Source organism: Amaranthus tricolor, chromosome 2 (genome assembly GCF_026212465.1).
Source record: "Amaranthus tricolor cultivar Red isolate AtriRed21 chromosome 2, ASM2621246v1, whole genome shotgun sequence".
NCBI lineage: Eukaryota > Viridiplantae > Streptophyta > Magnoliopsida > Caryophyllales > Amaranthaceae > Amaranthus > Amaranthus tricolor.
Genome location: NC_080048.1, coordinates 23,671,184 through 23,690,038, shown reverse-complemented (window position 1 = coordinate 23,690,038; position 18,855 = coordinate 23,671,184). Strand labels below are relative to the sequence as shown.

At 32.1% G+C, this 18,855-nt stretch overlaps 1 protein-coding gene and 1 pseudogene across 4 annotated transcripts; one reads left to right on the top strand and one right to left on the bottom strand.

The window, feature by feature from the left end:
* Nucleotides 1-3,740: 3,740 nt before the first annotated feature.
* LOC130805203 (uncharacterized) lies at nt 3,741-13,174 on the bottom strand. 4 transcript variants are annotated; one of them, XM_057669869.1, is made up of 7 exons: nt 12,566-13,174; nt 12,339-12,414; nt 10,192-10,322; nt 10,040-10,110; nt 7,916-7,997; nt 4,372-4,410; nt 3,741-4,235 (listed from the first exon to the last, which is right to left on the bottom strand). In XM_057669869.1, exons 1-6 carry the CDS (start codon nt 12,959-12,961, stop codon nt 4,390-4,392), a joined length of 777 nt encoding a protein of 258 aa, XP_057525852.1. In that variant the 5' UTR covers nt 12,962-13,174; the 3' UTR covers nt 3,741-4,235; nt 4,372-4,389. The 4 variants fall into 4 exon arrangements, with proteins under 4 accessions (XP_057525852.1, XP_057525853.1, XP_057525851.1 ...); XM_057669870.1 differs by having other exon boundaries at nt 4,377-4,410; XM_057669868.1 differs by having other exon boundaries at nt 3,741-4,410; nt 12,566-13,173.
* A 2,135-nt stretch (nt 13,175-15,309) lies between these two features.
* LOC130805202 (cysteine protease XCP2-like) lies at nt 15,310-18,509 on the top strand (annotated as a pseudogene).
* Nucleotides 18,510-18,855: the final 346 nt, after the last annotated feature.

The following is an 18,855-nucleotide window of genomic DNA, read 5'->3' as shown; positions in this document are numbered from 1 at the left end:
TTTTTTGAATTTTCTTTTTTTAGAATTACCAGTAGCATTTTAATGTGTATATGGCTTATATTAACTCTTTTTTTTTTAGAATTACTCTTTGAACAGTAATCATTTTATAATTGCTCAGTGAAGAAGGAAATTGAAAATGATGAAGGAAGGTGGAAATGAAGTGTTGGGGATTATAGTCACGTGACATTTGAAGGGAAATGAGAGCTGATTGCACGCAAGTGCGATGAATTTTCATCCTAAAATCAATTAGTAAAAGGAGTAGTCCATTAAGTTTATATGCTTGTCTAATCCTCTCTAATTCTACGATATGAGATCACATGTGGTTACTATTTTTCCACAAATATTTTACTGAATTTTATTAAAAAAAAAATGATTACTAGAGTAAGACAAGTATGATCAATAGCCTTCACGTGTTTTTTTCTTGCAAATTTAGCTTAAATTTTCATTATATTTACACGTTATAATACTAATAATTAAACGAAACGTAAAAGTTATTAGTTCAAAAAATAAGCTTAATCACCTTTTGATGTAATAATAACAAAAGTCAGCCAATATCAAAGTTTGAACAGCTTCAGCTACCAACATGAGTACGTGGGTATAAGTGAGAAAAACCCTACTAATTATTGGGTACAATTGAGAATTGGTAAATTTATTGGGTACAACTGAGAATTTTTAAAAGTACGTGGGTATAAGTGAGAAAAACCCTACTAATTATTGGGTACAATTGAGAATTGGTAAATTTATTGGGTACAGCTGAGAATTTTTAAAAGTACGTGGGTATAAGCGAGAAAAATCCAAAATATTATATGGATCGTACATGATACGAATATCAATCTAATTAAAAAATTATTTATGGTAGTATAAGACCAAATAATGTATTAAATTTCTTGCCGATTTATTTTGATTTGTATAATTAGGCCGCATATTATTGTGATTAAGAATATAACATTCTCGTTGGATTGTTGAGGTAGTGTGACAACTAATATGTATTCTGATTAGGGGGAGAGCGCCCCTAGTTACTATTAAGAGTGAAAGTTTGATTTTTTGTTTGGATTCGACGCAAATTCAAATTAAATTGAATAAAGTGCAGTTTTGATATATTCGGTCCAAATTTAAATCATAATATTTATAATCCAAATCGAACCGAACCGAATTTTAAAATACTAATTTAAATTGAACCGAATAGACCGAATTGCACCAATTTGTATATATTTTGCGTCGAAAATCAAATTTGCATGTATTGTTTCAAACTTAAAATTTCTAAAGCTCCTAATAAATATTAATAATTTTAGGGTTTTTAATTTGAAAAAAAAAAAAACTTTTAACAAAAATCTAAAAATAAGGGCAAAAATTCAAACAAATCAAATGAAAGATATAACATGCCTTTAACATTTCGGTGTTTTTGGTTTTTCGGTTCTGTTGGACCCTAGACTGAGTCCAAACAAAACACCGAATTATAATTAAAATTCAGTCCAAACCAAACGAAATTTAAAATATAGTCAAACCAAATTACTTATTCGATTTGGTTTGGTTTGGTGTTCGGTTTTTCACCAAATTACTTACACCCCTAATTACTATTAATCTGATGAGTCTATCGCTTCATTATTAATTATGAATTTTTCAATCATTAATTTAATTCGTTAAAATGATATTTTAATGATTTTTATGGAGTTAAATACTTAAAATACGAAAAGTGGTATTAGATAAACTTTTGATAATCAAAATTTATTAAAATAATCATATTATTCTCTAATAAGATTTGGTCAGAATATAATTAGTTTGGAATTTTTCATGACTTTTATGTAATCGTTTAATTGTTTATCGATAAATAATAAAACACTAGATACATGTTAGAAACTTTATATGAAGTTACGTGACCATTTATGGGGCATAATAAATTCTATTCAATCGGTAAATAACCACTTTAATTATTAAAAATACTCTATATTTATGTTGGTGGTTAAAATTTTAAACCCTTCAAATGTATTTTTGAACATCTTAGAATTTTTAGTTTAAATTATTCTGACATAAATAATTTTAAACCAGTTTTATTTAGTTTATCGATAAAATGCGTTGATAAATTACTATACATGATTTTTATAAGTTGAAATAACTTAATAACCATATTATATGACTTATGAAACTTTGGTATGATTTTATGAAATTAATTATTAATTATTTACTAATTTATCAAATTGTTAGAAATTGTTTATTTATTAAAAGGTGTTATATTGATAATTAAAATTGAACAAAAATAGATTCACTTCACCAAGTTATAATTTTATCAATAATTTACCGTCTCGTAGTATAAAATTAGTTTAACTTAAATGATTTATAATTTTATGGAATTAAGATTTTATTTAAATAACAATACATACCTAAATTGTCAAAAATAATCATAAAATAGTTATAAATTGTATAACCAATTATAATTTGATTGATTATAATGACTTAGTTAATTTGAACCTTGTTGGAGAATTAATGTATTTAGCAAATTAATTACCAATTTTACTACCTACAAAACTGCAACGTATTTAAGAAAATAGTATTTTATGAAATCTTTTGTCATAATAATTTTTAAACTTATAAATTATAATCTAATTGTTTTGAATGAATTTAAAAACTTTTTCAAGTTATATTTACTTTACTTGAAACGTTTTTGCGACTTTAATGAAACTAATATTGCATTCCGAGTAAATTTTAGAATTAAACATTTCTAAACACGCTAGTGATGCCCCAATATAATACATGTTTTATGTTTAATGATATGATTTATAATTATGCTAAAGTATGTTTTATTCAATATGGGAAAAAAAGTATTATTTGATTTTGCTATGTTGCAAATAACGTATGTTTTGCTATGTTGTAACTTGCAAATAAAGTACATGTTTTGCTATATTGCAAATAAAATATGTTTTGCTATGATCCAAATAAAATATAGTATTTTATTGTGTTGCAAATAAAATATGTTCATTTTATGGGAAAAAATTGATATTTATGACTTTTCAAATGTTATTAAATTCCAAATAATATATTATAAACAAAAGTATTTTGCCTAAATGGCGGGTACATATGCCACAACAAGCGTTACATGCATCATTAAACGTTTCACCAATGCTGAGCCCGTATTGTACCCATTCATATTGTGTTATACTTGCCAAACATGTCACATACGATAGACCAACTACCAACTGAGTTCCATGACACACAAAGTACCCACGAAAACTTATAATATGAATCTGAAATTGATTTGGATCGATTGAGATAATATGATTATGATGAAAAATGAGAACTTAAAATTACTATTAAACCATTGAAATGACTTTGCGTGATGATATGATTTATCAAATGAAAAACCAAAAGGTTTTAATAACTTGTTTGGTGGAGACTAGTGTGTTTATAATCGACCTTTTAACTGACACTATGCTTTGTGTGTATTTCAATGGTTTTGTTTCTAGATTAAATGTCCATGACACCTCAATGAAGGATTAATATGCGAGTAGAGGATAAACCCGATTAGAGTAGAACTCCCTTTTGTGTTTATTGTATTTGAGAGACTAGTTTAGTTCTTTTTAGGTTTGGACTATTTTAAATTTGTAATTTGAACTTTGAGCTTATTACGATTTAATTGCAAATTTCCTTTATTTTAGACAGTTACAACTTCTATTATGTTGCTATGATTTTAGTTCAAGTATTTTACTTGAACATTAATTTAACCATTAAGTAACATCTTAAATATATTGGCAAAAATAAACTTCCGCTTAATTTATAATAATTCGAGTTAGTCTTACATTCATAATTCAGGGCTGCTACAATAAAACTTATCCAAACCCTAACATAGCAAACCCAAATCCAATTCAAATAAAATAATACAAAAAGGACAAACCATCAAATTACGGTCGAATCTGAGTCTATAGAAGTAGTAATAAATAGTCACAGAGGCCCCACAACTAGACATCTAGCTAATGCCTAATATGATAAATTCTTGATTCTACTATGAAAGTATAAAGTATGAAACGTGAACTGCATTTCGCTCCACAGGAGATATAAAAAAGATCAACACAACAGAAACTTGCAAAATTTTCTCATATAGAAACAGCGGGGAGAAGTTTACTTCTCTCAATTGAGATTTTATCTCAGAGAAGGTACTACTGACACTTCCATACGAGCCCTAATTTTAATTCACAACAGTATCCCGTAATTCGTTAATCTCCATGCAAATGATAAATTGCAAACTGATACAAGTGAAAAATAGTTGCTTTTAGTTTTCCAGCCCATTCTCTTGGGCAAATTGTAAAATTAAAAAGAGAATTAAGTAACACCGATTTGCACTTAAATCCAAAACGCAAGACAAGGGGAAATGAAAGTTACCGAACTTATAAGATGATTTTACTTGAGAGGCTTCATTCCCTGCATAAGTTAAAACAAAAATCTTAAACCGATTTTGTTATGAATGGTGTGACTTGAGTGTACATTTGGTGTGTGCATTTATGTGGTGACTCTTGGAATGGAATCCCATAAGTATGTCATGAATGGATGTATTAAGATAAGTCTTGATGATTGTGGTTTATAATGATGATTAAAGTATGGATTAATGAGGTAATGAAGTATGAGTTATTCATGGGAGTTATGAGACCTAATGAAGAAGTTCAAAGGTTTAAGATGCTCTACTATGCAAGTCGAGCAATACTGTCAGAAGCCCTCTAAAGTGCCGCTCGACCAGCTCGCTCGACCGAGCGAGCTTCAGAATGGGTCGAGCGAGCAGACAGAATACAACCAGAAACTTCTTGTAGCCCGCTCGACCAGGCCGTTCGACCGAGCGAGCCTCTGCTTTGGTCGAGCGATGTCTCTGATGCTCCTAGGATGTTGTTTTTGACTCTTCAAGTTCTTGGAGATGTTTCATTATCATTTATTCATAGTTTTTAATGTACTTAATGTTAATTAGTGTGTGTTCTCTCCTATAAATAGAGAGCTCTCATTCACAGTGTAATTGGTGATCATCCACAAAATACACCCCAAGCCAAACACTAGCCTATATCTCTTCTCTATTGTAATTTTCCATATTTGAGAGTTCTTTGAACTCCTTTGATAATATAAGAGATACTACACACCGGAGGACGTAGCCTTAGTTAGGTGAACCTCGTTAAATCTTTGTGTCGTTTTATTACTTTACTTTCTCTTACAAACATCGATATCATTGATAGCGTAATTTGTTTGTCACTAAACTTCATACATTCGATCTTGGCAATATTGGAGTTTGAAACACATTGTTCGAACTCTAATACATCACCGTTCTCAATTGGTATCAGAGCCAAGTTGTTGTTATCGTGTTTTAGATGTCATATTGGTGCGACATGGCTACAATGAAACTTAATATTGAGAAGTTTGATAGGAGTGTGAACTTTGGCTTATGGCAAGTCAAAATGAAAGCAATTTTGATACAAAATGGAGTGCATAAAGCACTAAACGGTGTAGAGAAGAAACCCGAAGGCATAAGTGAGGCTAAGTAGGAAGAAATGGATGCGAAGGCTCTTTCCGCCATACAACTTTGTCTTTCTAATGAAGTTTTGAGAGAAGTTGTAAAGGAGGAAACTTCAAAAGGCATTTGGGAAAAATTGGAATCACTCTATATGGAAAAGAGTGTTACCAATCGACTTTTGTTAAAGAGTCGTTTGTATGATCTCAGATTGCAAGAAGGGAAGCCTATAAAATCGCACCTTGATGAATTTTATTCAATAATTATGGATTTGCAAAATATTGATGTAAAAGTGGATGATGAGGATTTGGCTATTCTATTGTTAGTTTCACTATCAAATTCATATAAGCATTTTAGGGAAACCTTGTTATATGGAAGAGACACTTTGACTCAAAAAAACCTTATTGATTCTCAATTTGCTCAAAAGGAGTCTAGAGTTTCCAATGATGCTTTAATTGTTAAAGAGTCGAGTAGAAACAAAAAGAGCATGACTTGCAACTTTTGTAAGAAGAAAGGCCACCTCAAGAAAGATTGTTGGAAATTAAAAGCCAAATAATCCGATGAAAGCAAGTCCACAAAAGCTATCTCCGCCGAAGCTAGCTAGGTTGTAGATGATATGTATGATGTTGGTGCTCTTATTGTTACTAGTGAATATAAGGGTGGTGATTCTTGGATTTTGGATTCGGGATGTTCGAGACACATAACTTTTAACTCTAGTTTCTTCTCAACTTATCAAAAGGTTGATGGAAGAACAGTCACTATGGGTAATGAGGCTAGTTGTCCGATAGTTGGTATTGGAGATGTTAAAATTATCATGTTTGATAGTGTTGTAAGAACATTGACCGGAGTCCTTCATGTTCCAGGTATGAATAAAAACTTAATTTCCCTTAGTATTCTGGATAAAGAAGGTTTTAAGTGCATTGGTGAAGGTGGAGTTTTAAAGGTTGGCAAGGGTCCTAATTTGTTCTTGAAAGGATCCATTAATGATGGCTTGTATATGCTTTTGGGTTCAACCTTAATTAGTTCGGCTTGTGTGTCCACTACTTCAACCGAGCATGAAAATGAAATTGATACTTTTTTTAATAACAGTTTGAGAATAATTCCAACGTACCCCAATGAGTCCATGGGATGTATGGACTTGATTGGTAATTAAATTTCATACTCTTGTGAGCCCTTTGAGGGCATTTTTAGTGCATGTGCTATGTTTATGCACATGTGTTGTTTTTGTTTTGAGTATGATGTTATGTAAGTTGTTATATTATGTTGGAGTGAATTAGAGAATTCCATTGACTTGGGTGAACTCAAGTCAAGGTGGAGATTGTTATGAATGGTGTGACTTGAGTGCACATTTCGTGTGTGCATTCATCTGGTGACTTTTGGGATGGAATCCCATAAGTATGTCATGAATGGGTGTATTAAGATAAGTCTTGATGATTGTGGTTTATAATGATGATTAAAGTATGAATTAATGAGGTAATGAAGTATGAGTTATTCATGGGAGTTATGAGACCTAATGAAGAAGTTCAAAGGTTTAAGATGCTTTACTATGCAAGTCGAGCAATACTGTCAGAAGCCCTCTAAAGTGCCGCTCGACCAGCTCGCTCGATCGAGCGAGCTTCAGAATGGGTCGAGCGAGCAGACAGAATGCAACCAAAAACTTCCTGTAGCCCGCTCGACCGAGCAATCCTCTGCTTTGGTCGAGCGATGTCTTTGATGCTCCTAGGATGCTGTTTTTGACTCTTCAAGTTCTTGGAGATGTTTCATTATCATTTATTCATAGTTTTTAATGTACTTAATGTTACTTAGTGTGATCTCTCCTATAAATAGAGAGTAATTGGTGATCATCCACAAAAGACACCCCAAGCCAAACACTAGCCTATATCTCTTCTCTATTGTAATTCTCCATATTTGAGAGTTCTTTGAACTCCTTTGATAATATAAGAGATACTACACACCGGAGGACGTAGCCTTAGTTAGGTGAACCTCGTCAATCTTTGTGTCGTTTTATTGCTTTACTTTCTCCTACAAACATCGACATCATTGATAGCGTAATTTGTTTATCACTAAACTTCATACATTCGATCTTGGCAATATTGGAGTTTGAAACACATTGTTCGAACTCTAATACATCACCGTTCTCAGATTTTATTTTTTTTGTTACATAGTCAGCAACAACATTCCATTACCCCAATGCTATTCAATGGTTCCCACCTATTAGTACATCTTGAAAGTTAGAAGAACTTGCATCATCCAAGCTCGCAATTTTGAAGATATTCAAAGTAAAGTATACTTGGGTGCTAGTAAAAAAAACAGAGGACGTATGAAGATATGTTATGTTTAACATATGTAGCTGCAAATTTACCGTTTTGGGTAACAATAATCCCAACAGAAACACTGATCAATAGGAATTTATAAGCTAAAAAATGCTTGAGTTGGTACCTTCAATGCTCTTAGCTCATTAACTGCTCCACGAAGGCTGTCATCGGACAGGATAAGCCGTGATAGAGCTCCTGTGCTCAGCCTGCAGGTTCAAGTTTCAACACGTGAGCTATATATACAACATTTAATCATAGAAAAAAAGGGCAGATGATAAACAAGCAACCAATAGGATATGTAGTATGGCAATATGACCAATAACTAATATGTTATGCACCTTCAAGGGAAGAACAATAGCAATAACAAGAAGACAAGGGACAGAGATGGGGAAAACAGACAGAAACGAGAAGATATTAGAATGCTTGATTTTATTACTGACTTTTGTGGGATGTATTGCCCACGCTGGATGCTGGACCTTCAATGTTGTCAACTTCATGTAAGTCACATTTTCATTGATCTTTAAGAAATACTGAGATTATTAATTTGAATTTCATATTGTTGTATTAAATCGTTTGTTTGTATACAGGAAAAGGATTGAAAAAGAGGCAGTACATATAACACTGCAACCACCTTCTAATGAACACATGCACGACGAGTAGGTAATGTTTCAAGCTGATACGCTTGTTCATATTTCATAAGCACAGATTCAGAAAAATAGTGTTCCAAACTAATATGCATATAGTTCCTAACTTACATAGGTAATTTTCCAAACTAATATGCCTATTGTTCCTAACTTATGTATCGTAATGTTCCTAACTTATATACTTAATGTTCATAACACATACACGTAATGTTCCCAGCTTATATGCCTATTATTCCTAACTTATAAAATAAAGGTTCCTAAATTAAATGTTTAGGACTCTCGAGAATAGAAAGCAGTCTTCTACAATTGTTGTACAGCAAAAAAGGCTAAACATTTGAAGGAAGAATATCAAGTAGAAGAAAGAGATCGTGCATTGATTCAGAGAATCGCAACCAAACAGTTTTTAACAAGACTTATAAAAGACATTCTTGATCAACATAAGAAACTATCAAAAATTTGGGGTTTGGTAGATTACTTCATTTAAGTTAAGATGCACACAAGGGCAGTTTTTGTGCTGAATTGGTCAGTAAATTTGACCAAGTTAGATCATCTTTGGTACTCTCAAAAGTAAATATGATACCAATACTACCAGAGGATGTTCATTTAGACTACGGCCTACCCATTGGAGGTGTCCCAGTTACAGAACAAAAATTAAATTTTAATTTAAATGAAAATAGAAAATTAAATGACTTTGATGAAGAATGTAAATTGTTTTTACAACAATAGAGGAATCAGTTTGGGCTTAAAACTGGAAGTCCAACTTTTTCTGCACTTGTAAACAACATAGAAGATCAAAAATAAAAATGTGTCTGATAGGTTTTTAATAAATTTCATTGTAGCAAACATACAAATTAACTTCAATTTTTTATGTTGCTCCTCGTCTTTTATACTTGTTGTTCATAACTTTAATACTCATTGTTCCAAAGTTTAATACTTATTGTTCCTAGCTCTTACACTTATTTATCAAAAGTTTTTCAGTTATTGTTCATAACTTTTTTACTCATTGTTCCAGACTTTCACACTTAGTGATCCTAACTTCAACACTAATTACTCCTAAATTAATCTAACTGATCTTATATTCTATATTTATTGTTCCAAACTTGAGTTGTACATATTGTTCTAATCTTTCTTAAATGCTTAAAATAAAGACATGATTAAAGCAATGACGAAGATTGAACAAAAAAAGACATGATTAAAGCAATGACGAAGATTGAACAAAAACAAGGTTATGGTCAAGGAATTGTTCTGGACAGCATAGAGTAAAAACAAGGCCGCATTGCATCACATCGGCCGCGCTGTAAAGGTTTTCAAAATAAATGAACTGATAGTTTCCGCGTTGTAAAGGTGAAAAAAAAACCGCGTTTTTGGCCGAATCAAGGGGTATCTTATGGTTTCGACCGATATTTAGACGATAGTATAACAGCATCCTCCCGTTTACCGCATCAGTGTTTCGTTACCGCGATCGCAACCGTTACCACATTTTTACTATATGCTTGCCAGAATTAGCTTGAACAAGGAAAAGCCAGTCCTTGAGGAGACAACACCGTCATTCCAAATACACAAAGCAACATTAATGAAGCTCAAAAGATACATTAAAAACTCACCCTAAAATTTTAGCAGCATCCGATATGGACCCTTCAACTGCATAGATTAAATCTAATAGTGCTTGCATTCCCTGAACACAAGGAAATGACCTCTTCAGGTTTCTAAATTTGATAGTGTGGTGAAATTAAGTGTCCAACTAAAATTGAATCACCTCAATAAATTTTGGATTGTTAGACTTAATTTGTGGACCGATTTCTGATCCCCTAATAGTGGACTTTACCGGAAGAATTTGAAGAAGCTCCAATGGTGGAGAATAAGCATTGAGATCCACAGGTCTTCTTACTGTCACGTGGAAAATCAAATAAGGGAAAAAAAGTTGTGAAGTTGGCAGCCATTTCTTTTACATGAAATAGAAGAATATAACTACAATATAGTGTCTCCAACTGCTCAGCAAAAGAAAACTCTACATAAAAAAGGAAAAATTATCTTGAATTATCCAATCTTTTTCTGATTTTCCTACCGTAATCCCAAATTTTGATTAACCATAAATAATCGCAATTTAGTGTCACTTATCCAAGAATATTGTTTCCCCAATGGGACCTTGCTACCAAAAAAAAAGAAAAATCAAAAAAATCAAAAATTTTAAAAATTTAAAGTTAAAATGAAAAAATAAATTTTCTTGATTACTATTTTTAATTTTTAAAAATTTTTCAAATTTTTATAACTAAATTTTGTAATTTTTTTATTTTTTTTTTTTGCAAAATGACTTGTTATATAGGTAAGAGGTTAGCTTGGTGATTGTCAGCAAACACCCCTTATAGTTGGGATCATTCATGGTTAATTAAAAGTTAGGATTATTGTAGGAAAAATCAGTAAAAGATTAGTTTATTCTGGGTAATTTTTCCTAAAAAAAATCTGAAGATTGATGACATAAAAATTCTTTTTAGTTTTCATTACTATTAATAAGAGGACAGGGAAGACTTGGTCCTAGTAACCCTACATTAAAGACGAATATATGGAGATCAATAGAAGTTGATAAGCAAATATGGAGTTCAAACAGGAAAATAGGGTCCTGCCCTCAGATCTTGCACTACTAGCAAAGGCCATAAGGAGTCAAGATCTTACAATCTTGCTTGCTGCACAATAAGTAGGAATAACGTATGGCAAACAATCAACAAACAACAATGTCAAAGCCTTAACCAAAAAAATATGAAATCGGGCATGAACCCAAACAAATCGGACCGACACATTTGCCAAGTCACACATATGTAGCAACTAGATGTTAGCTATAGTCTTCAATACAAAGAACCTTTATTTACTTGGTTATATAACTTAGGATTATAAGATCTGCACTATATTTATTGATTCCAATGTATATAAACTCAAGTTTACCACACCATATGATACATCTCATTATAAAAATCTATATTTCCCCCAAAATTCCATCTCATAGACCAAACATAGTCGTCCATCCCTCATTCTATACTTTAACTAGTATAGTAGTACCTAAGGACATATGGAAACAATTGTATTTTCATTGCCAAGCATATAATTTTTTTAACATACAGAATGAAGCGAATTTTCCATTTAAGTGAATAAGAAACTAAAAAAAAAGAAAGACCAAATATGAAAATGGTAGGGAAAAGTTGTATTAATGGAAAAAAATTTGAAAAACAAATGCAAGATTTCAAGAGGTTGTTCTCTCAAAAGAGTTGCATACAGTTCCCATGATTTCCCTTGTTTCCCCGTGTATACTACAAGCTTCATCTAATGGATTCACATTATTCTTTCATGACCAAATATAATCTAATAACACTTCTACAATGAAATATTCTATCCTGGAAGATTTTAATGTCATCTTAAAATATAGCTCGGTGTCCTTGCATCTTTCATATTAAGGAACGATAATCCAACTTGGCATGTGTACAATTTCTTCTGCTTGCTTGCTTCTTTATACGTCTCACTCTCTACTCCCTACTCTCTAATAGTAATCGGTATTGTTTTCCTCTTGTCCTCTTGCCTTAAATTCATTACTTTTGCTTCCTCTTGCAATGGTATTGTGCGCTCGGTGACTTGTTTGATCCATGATAAAAAAATACTTCGTTTAATTTGCACCAGCCCACGTGATTTAATCACGTTATAACAGAAGAAGCATTCTACTCATGAAATTAATGTATGCTCAAGATTAGTTAAATCAAAGAACCAAATCAGATAAAGAGCTTTATTTATCCTACTCAAAATTTAACGAAATCAGCAATTCTCAATTGCCAAGTCCAATCATCCAAAGAAAACCAATTAAGTCACAGCTCATCCTTTTAGGCAAAGGATAAGGAAAAGACAAAGGCATCAAGACCTTACCTTTAAGAGCTAAAAGGGCTCGTAGTCGCAGTAAGGCTGAGGCACGATTCATGTGTTGTGACCGATCTTCAACTGCCTAAACATTGAATTTCAAAACAATTATCAACCAAAACTATAAACAAACATCACATAAACAAAAATAGTAAATTGCACAATCCCAAAATAATCAGCAATTTACAAAGCAGCATATATAAATTACAATTGGAAAAGCACAATCAGACAAATACCTGAGCAATGATGCCAGTAGGAAGATGTTTGAGACGAACAGCAGATTCCCTTTTATTCCTATGCTGGCCACCTGGACCAGAAGCCTTAAAAGTCCCCATTTCACATTGACTCATCAACTCCTCATCTGATAATTTCAAAAACCCACCTCCATTTTCATCATTTAGACCAAAATTTTCACAATTACTCCCTAATTTTTCTCCCGCAGCAGAAGAAAACGCCAGAATTTTATGATGATAAACCTTTAATTCTGGGCATTTTCTTCTATAAGCTGTAATTGGGTTTGGGAAAGTTGAAAAAGAAATTCCCTTGCTTGAGCAAAGTGTGGATGATAAGTTGGGTATGAATTCTACAAGTTTAATTCCTCCTAATTTTAAACAAAGTTGCAAACTACCCATCAGGAAAAATTTGCAAACAAGTATTATTCTTGAAGCACTATTGTGACTGAAAAGATTAAAAAGCAAACAAATGTAATTAAATAGGGAATGAAGAAAAGATGTGAAGGATGAATGGAGAAAAATTGTAATTTTACCCAAAATAATGATTGTATAAAGAGAATTTTTCTTATTTTAGAGTAAAATTGGAAATAGGATGGGAAGATCCGAAGATGGAAACTGGAAAGGAGCAGTTATATAAACGGAGTTATTTGCATAATTGGGGTTGAAAAAATAAAAAAATTTGTTTTCTAAAACTTAATTATCTAAATAGTATTCATATAGTTAAATAGTTTTACTAAGCTATATATTTTTGATTTGGTAATTCTAAACCTTCAAGAGGATAATGTTATTTCGTTAAGTAAATATGTACCTTAAACAAATTTTAAAAAAATCTCACAAGTCTTACAGAAAGAGTTGAATGTCCAAAAAATACTTTTACATACAACCAAAATCTCAATCAAGTTCAAAAGTCAAAATCAATAAAGATGTTTGTCGAAATTACTATCCTAGGTTTGCAAACGGGTTGAGACTGTCATAGAACTTGTGTGACTTTACCATGACTAAAGCAAAAAAGACTTGTCAAACGAAGCAAAAATCCACATTTACCATTATCAAATTCAACAGAGATTCTCTAAAAAAATATAACAGTTTAAAAAATATGCAATGTGCAAGGCTATCTCTAAACTAATAGCATTATGCTTGTGATCTTTTTTTTAGAAAAATAATTAGTGCAAACTTTGATAAAAAAAATAAAAAATAAATTAAAAATAAAAAAGTAGCAATTTGATGTGAATAATAAGTTTTGATAAAGTCTAGTAGCAATTTGACGTGAATGCTATCATCTTCTTCGTTTACTGCCAATCACAATAAAATGTGAGTGCATTAACAATAGATAATAAAGTGTAGTCCGTTTTCTGACAATTGATGAATTATTATGATGTATCAATTAGAATAATATTTCTGTACTGTAAATATGATTTACTCAAGTAATACAATCAAACTTTCCAATCGTTCTTCTCTAACTCTATTATGATATCATGAGTAGCGATCCATCTTTTCCCCGCTTCCGCTCTCTATGACTACACCATCAAAACACTTGTCAATATCGATATATGATGATGTCAATGAAATTTTCAACCTTGTTTTTTCTTCTTCTTCTTCTCTTCAAATGAATCTCTCGATACTCAAATCATTGTTTTCAAGAAAAGTTTCAATCTTGTAAACTATATTCTACTCATTTGTCTTTTGTAATTCATCCATAAAAGTCCACATCTATTGTCTTTTTCTCAAGTCATAACAATGATATACCCGTAATCACTATGATTGTCAAACTCGAAACCTATTTCCAACTCAAACTCTTAAAAAATCCATTAAAACAAAAAAACACAAAATTCTCTCATACCCCTCCAACTCCAAAATCCACCAAAAAAACGACACATTTTTTCAATCTCTTTTCCTCTTTGCTTTCACCTTTCTTCTAGTGCTACTCTTGAATATCACTGTTAACAACAAGTTGATTTAATGGCTATATGTTGTCCGATCAAGCCATTAGATGCAATTTTGTCCTCCTCGTACGTTCAAATGGAGAAATTAACTCGATTAATCCACACCCAATTAATTTAGAACATATGACAAAATTCTTGAAACATAATTGCCAAACTCGTAATCACCATGATTGTCGACTTCAAACCTACTTACTCCTCAAACTCCTAAAAATCCATTAAAACAAAAAAAGTACAAAACTCTTCCAAACCCATCTCCAAAACCTTTTTTCCGCTTTGTTTTCACCTTTCTTCTACTGTTGCTCTTGAAAATCATCATTAACAAGTTCATCTAATGGTTATATTTTTTTCCCTATGAAAAGCCACTTGATTCAATTTTGTCCTCCTCTATACCCCCAAAATGGTCAAATTAACCCAATTAACCAATTAATTTAAGACATTGAACAAAACTCTTAGGTACAATATTTATCATTTTACAACAAAAAATTATTAATACTTATAATATATTTTGCTTAAATTCTAACATCATTCAATTAAAACTTAAAGAAGACATAAGTTTAGACTATTGTTATAGAAGTCAATAAAAGCTGTTTAAAAAATCAAAATAACATCAAATACTTCTCAATATTTTACTATGGCTCTAACAAAAAAGGAATACCTTGCAACATAAGTCAGTTAAAAAGATCAATCCTTTAAGATTTGGTTATCTCTAATAGTAGTCCCCACTTTACTTCAAAGCAATATACCATTACCAAGCATATAAATATCCTTCCAAGTTCTGCTCATTCCAACCCAAGGCAACAAAAACATATTGCAATAACCAATTTCAAACTAGAGAGAATGTCTAATAATCCACTGCAAACAATCTTATACTTCACCTTCTTTGTGATTGGAGTCTTGTATCCTGCTTTCGCGCATGACTTCTCAATTATCGGTTACTCTCCTACTGACTTGAGTTCAGAAGAGAAACTCCATGACTTATTCGTGTCATGGATATCGAAACACGCAAGAATCTACAATAGCCTTGAAGAAAAGCTGCTAAGGTTCAAAATTTTTAAAGATAACTTGAAACATATTGATGAGAGGAATAAGCACATTAGTGGCTATTGGCTTGGCTTGAATGAGTTTGCAGATTTAACCCATCAAGAGTTTAAGAATAAGTACATGGGCTTAGGAGTTGTAGAAAGGAGAAAATCGGATTCTGCACAAGACTTCACTTACAAAGATGTGACAAGTATACCAAATCCGTTGATTGGAGGAAAAAAGGTGCTGTTACACCAGTTAAAAACCAGGGTGCTTGTGGTAAGCTAAAAATTTGATATCATTCATTTAAGTTTTTGTTGTTGTAAAATACAGACCACACGTCGAAGAATTAGTGAGAGGTTGACTATCATATATACTTCATGGGCTACTCCTCCTAATACCAATTAATACCAATTGTTTTTAGGATGTAACAATTTCAGGTTTGTGTATACCCATCTCTCCTCTTATCCGGGTCTTGTTGTGTATAAATCTAACAACAAATTTTTCTTAATAGCAGAGCATAAGGTTTCCGCTCAGCTGAAAACAAAAAATCAGGTTTCCATAAAAACAACTTGTTGGTTTGAAAATAATGGTGTTCCTGCCAAATTAAAAAAATGGACTCACTTGTGAGGGGGAGTACCAAAAAATAACGCACATGAGATACTACATCAAAGAATTAAAGAGAAGTTGACTACCATAAATAAAGTACTCCCAACACCAATTGGCTATAGGAAGATACTTATCAAGCTGTGTGTAGCTAACTCTCCTATTTTTAGGTCTTGTTTTGTACAAGTCTAATAACAAATTTATCATTTATATCATATGGAAAATGTTTCGAATGAGATAAAAACTAATTTATTGTAAGATATTGAACAGTAAGGAGTGAATGCTATATCTTCCTAGATAGTTGTTTAATTCTGATCATCTTATTTCCATATTGCAGGAAGTTGTTGGGCATTCTCAACTGTGGCTGCAGTTGAGGGCATAAACCAGATAGTTACTGGTAATCTAACCTCACTTTCAGAGCAAGAGCTGATAGACTGTGATGTTAGCAACAACGGATGCAATGGTGGGGTTATGGACAATGCTTTCCAGTTTATACTCTCGAACAATGGACTTCAGAGAGAGGATGACTACCCTTATCTAATGGAGGAAGGATGCTGTGAGGCGAAAAAGGTATACTACAATGACTAGAATACTGTATGTTAGAGTATATAACATATCTTAAGGCCTCAACCATCAGTTTAAGTTTTTAGTTGAGTTGGTTCCTTGACATGGTATTAGAAGCCAGTGTGACACGAGATCACGGGTTCGAATCTCAACCAAATATTTAGCACTAGGTATGAGGAGGACTTGTGTTGCATCCATACTTCTAGCGCAAAGGGCTCTCGTGTGAGGGGGCGTGTTAGAATATATAGCATATCTTGGGGCCTCAACCATTAGCTTAAGCTTTTGGTTGAGTTTTGGGATGAGCTATCCCGCATCAAAAGATTGAAAATGGTGTGCACACTACAAGTTATTAGAGTCCTTCTCCCCATTGCCATATGGTTTTGGGATTGTATATATCTCCTTGGCTTATGAAGTGTGTGCACCTCATGTTTTTCTATAAATATGTTGACATTCACAATAAGTCCAGTCTAATTTAACTTTGTATTAGCTAGAAAAAAATACTAGAAAACATATATTTTTAACTGATCAAATCAATTATAATTGACATTTATAGGAAGCAATGGAGGTAGTAACCATTAATGGTCACCGAGATGTTCCATCTAATGATGAAGCAAGTCTACTTAAGGCACTTGCACACCAGCCTGTTAGTGTCGGAATTGAGGCTTCCGGGAGAGACTTCCAATTTACAGTGGGGTACGACCTTCTTCACTCTTTTTCTACTCAAAATAGCAAATCATCAATTGACAATCATGGAATTGGCTGTTCGGATTAGTTTCACATGGTTCGCTAATCTTCTTGCAAATTCCAAAAGCAAATTATGATCGATTTTGGGCTATTTTTTGACCATATTGAGCGAATTACAAACTCAAAAAACAAATTAACTAATGAATTATATAAAAATGTTAATGATGGTAAAGCAAGTTCCACAATGCCCTGCTCATTGGGCCGAATCGGGCTTAAATAAATATGAGCTGGATTAGATAAGGGCCCTTTAAACATAATATGGACTGGACTTTGAAAGCCCAACCCTTCCCAACCCAACCCATATTCATTACTAAAATTTATTTTATTCCCCGTTTATCAATTTAAAACAATTTAATTATCATGTATAATAATTAAATTAAAAAATATTTATTAATCTCCATTAACGTCGTCATTTATAATATTTAAATTATATATTAATTATGTTATCTTAAAAAGCCCATTTCTTATTGAGTCTTTTATAGCCCGTTTTATCTTAATTATAGTTGAGCCCATTTTCAACCTGATTCATTTTGGCCCGATCCTTACAAAACCTTTATATGTGACCAGTATAAACTTGTATTTTACAGGGAGTTTTCGATGGACATTGTGGAACTTATTTAAATCACGGAGTAACAGCTGTAGGGTACGGTTCAACAAGAGGAACAGATTACATAATTGTGAAGAACTCATGGGGACCCAAATGGGGAGAACAGGGATACATAAGAATGAAGAGGAATACTAAACACCCAGAAGGACTTTGCGGTATCAATAAAATGGCTTCATATCCTATCAAGAACAAATGATCATGCTGACATAAGTTTTTTCCCTCATCACCATTCTTCCTGCCTGTGCAGCAATCCAAGCAAGACACAATAATAATAAATGTGTATGTCTATCAAAAACTTATCAATTAGAAACATGGAAATCCAAAGCATTCTTCTTTAGTTATATTCTTCTCCCTTACATTACTTGTGCAAGTCAAAATGAGTTAGTCTGCAATATTTTCAGTGTGAACTCTTTCTTAATCTTCCTTTTAAGGGTGGTTAGTGAGCAAATAGTGCAAAAACGCAGGCGGCGGCCGCGGTTACGAGTACAGATCGCGGGAAACAGAAAAAATTTTACTTATTACGAAACGGGTCATGATAATATATACTGTATACAAGTTAATTTATTTATGTACTTAAAATATATTCTTTAAATGATATATTATTAATTAATTTCAAAATATTACGTATAATAATAAAATTTAAAATATAAAATTGATAAAAAAGTAGTTAGTTATATTAAAATAACAAGATCACTTCGATAAAGTAGTATTCTTTTTAATCCTTCAATATTTAAAGATAAGAAATACTTACAATCACCTGTATTTATGATTAAATAAAAATTAAAAAAAAAAACTTTTGCTATCATGAT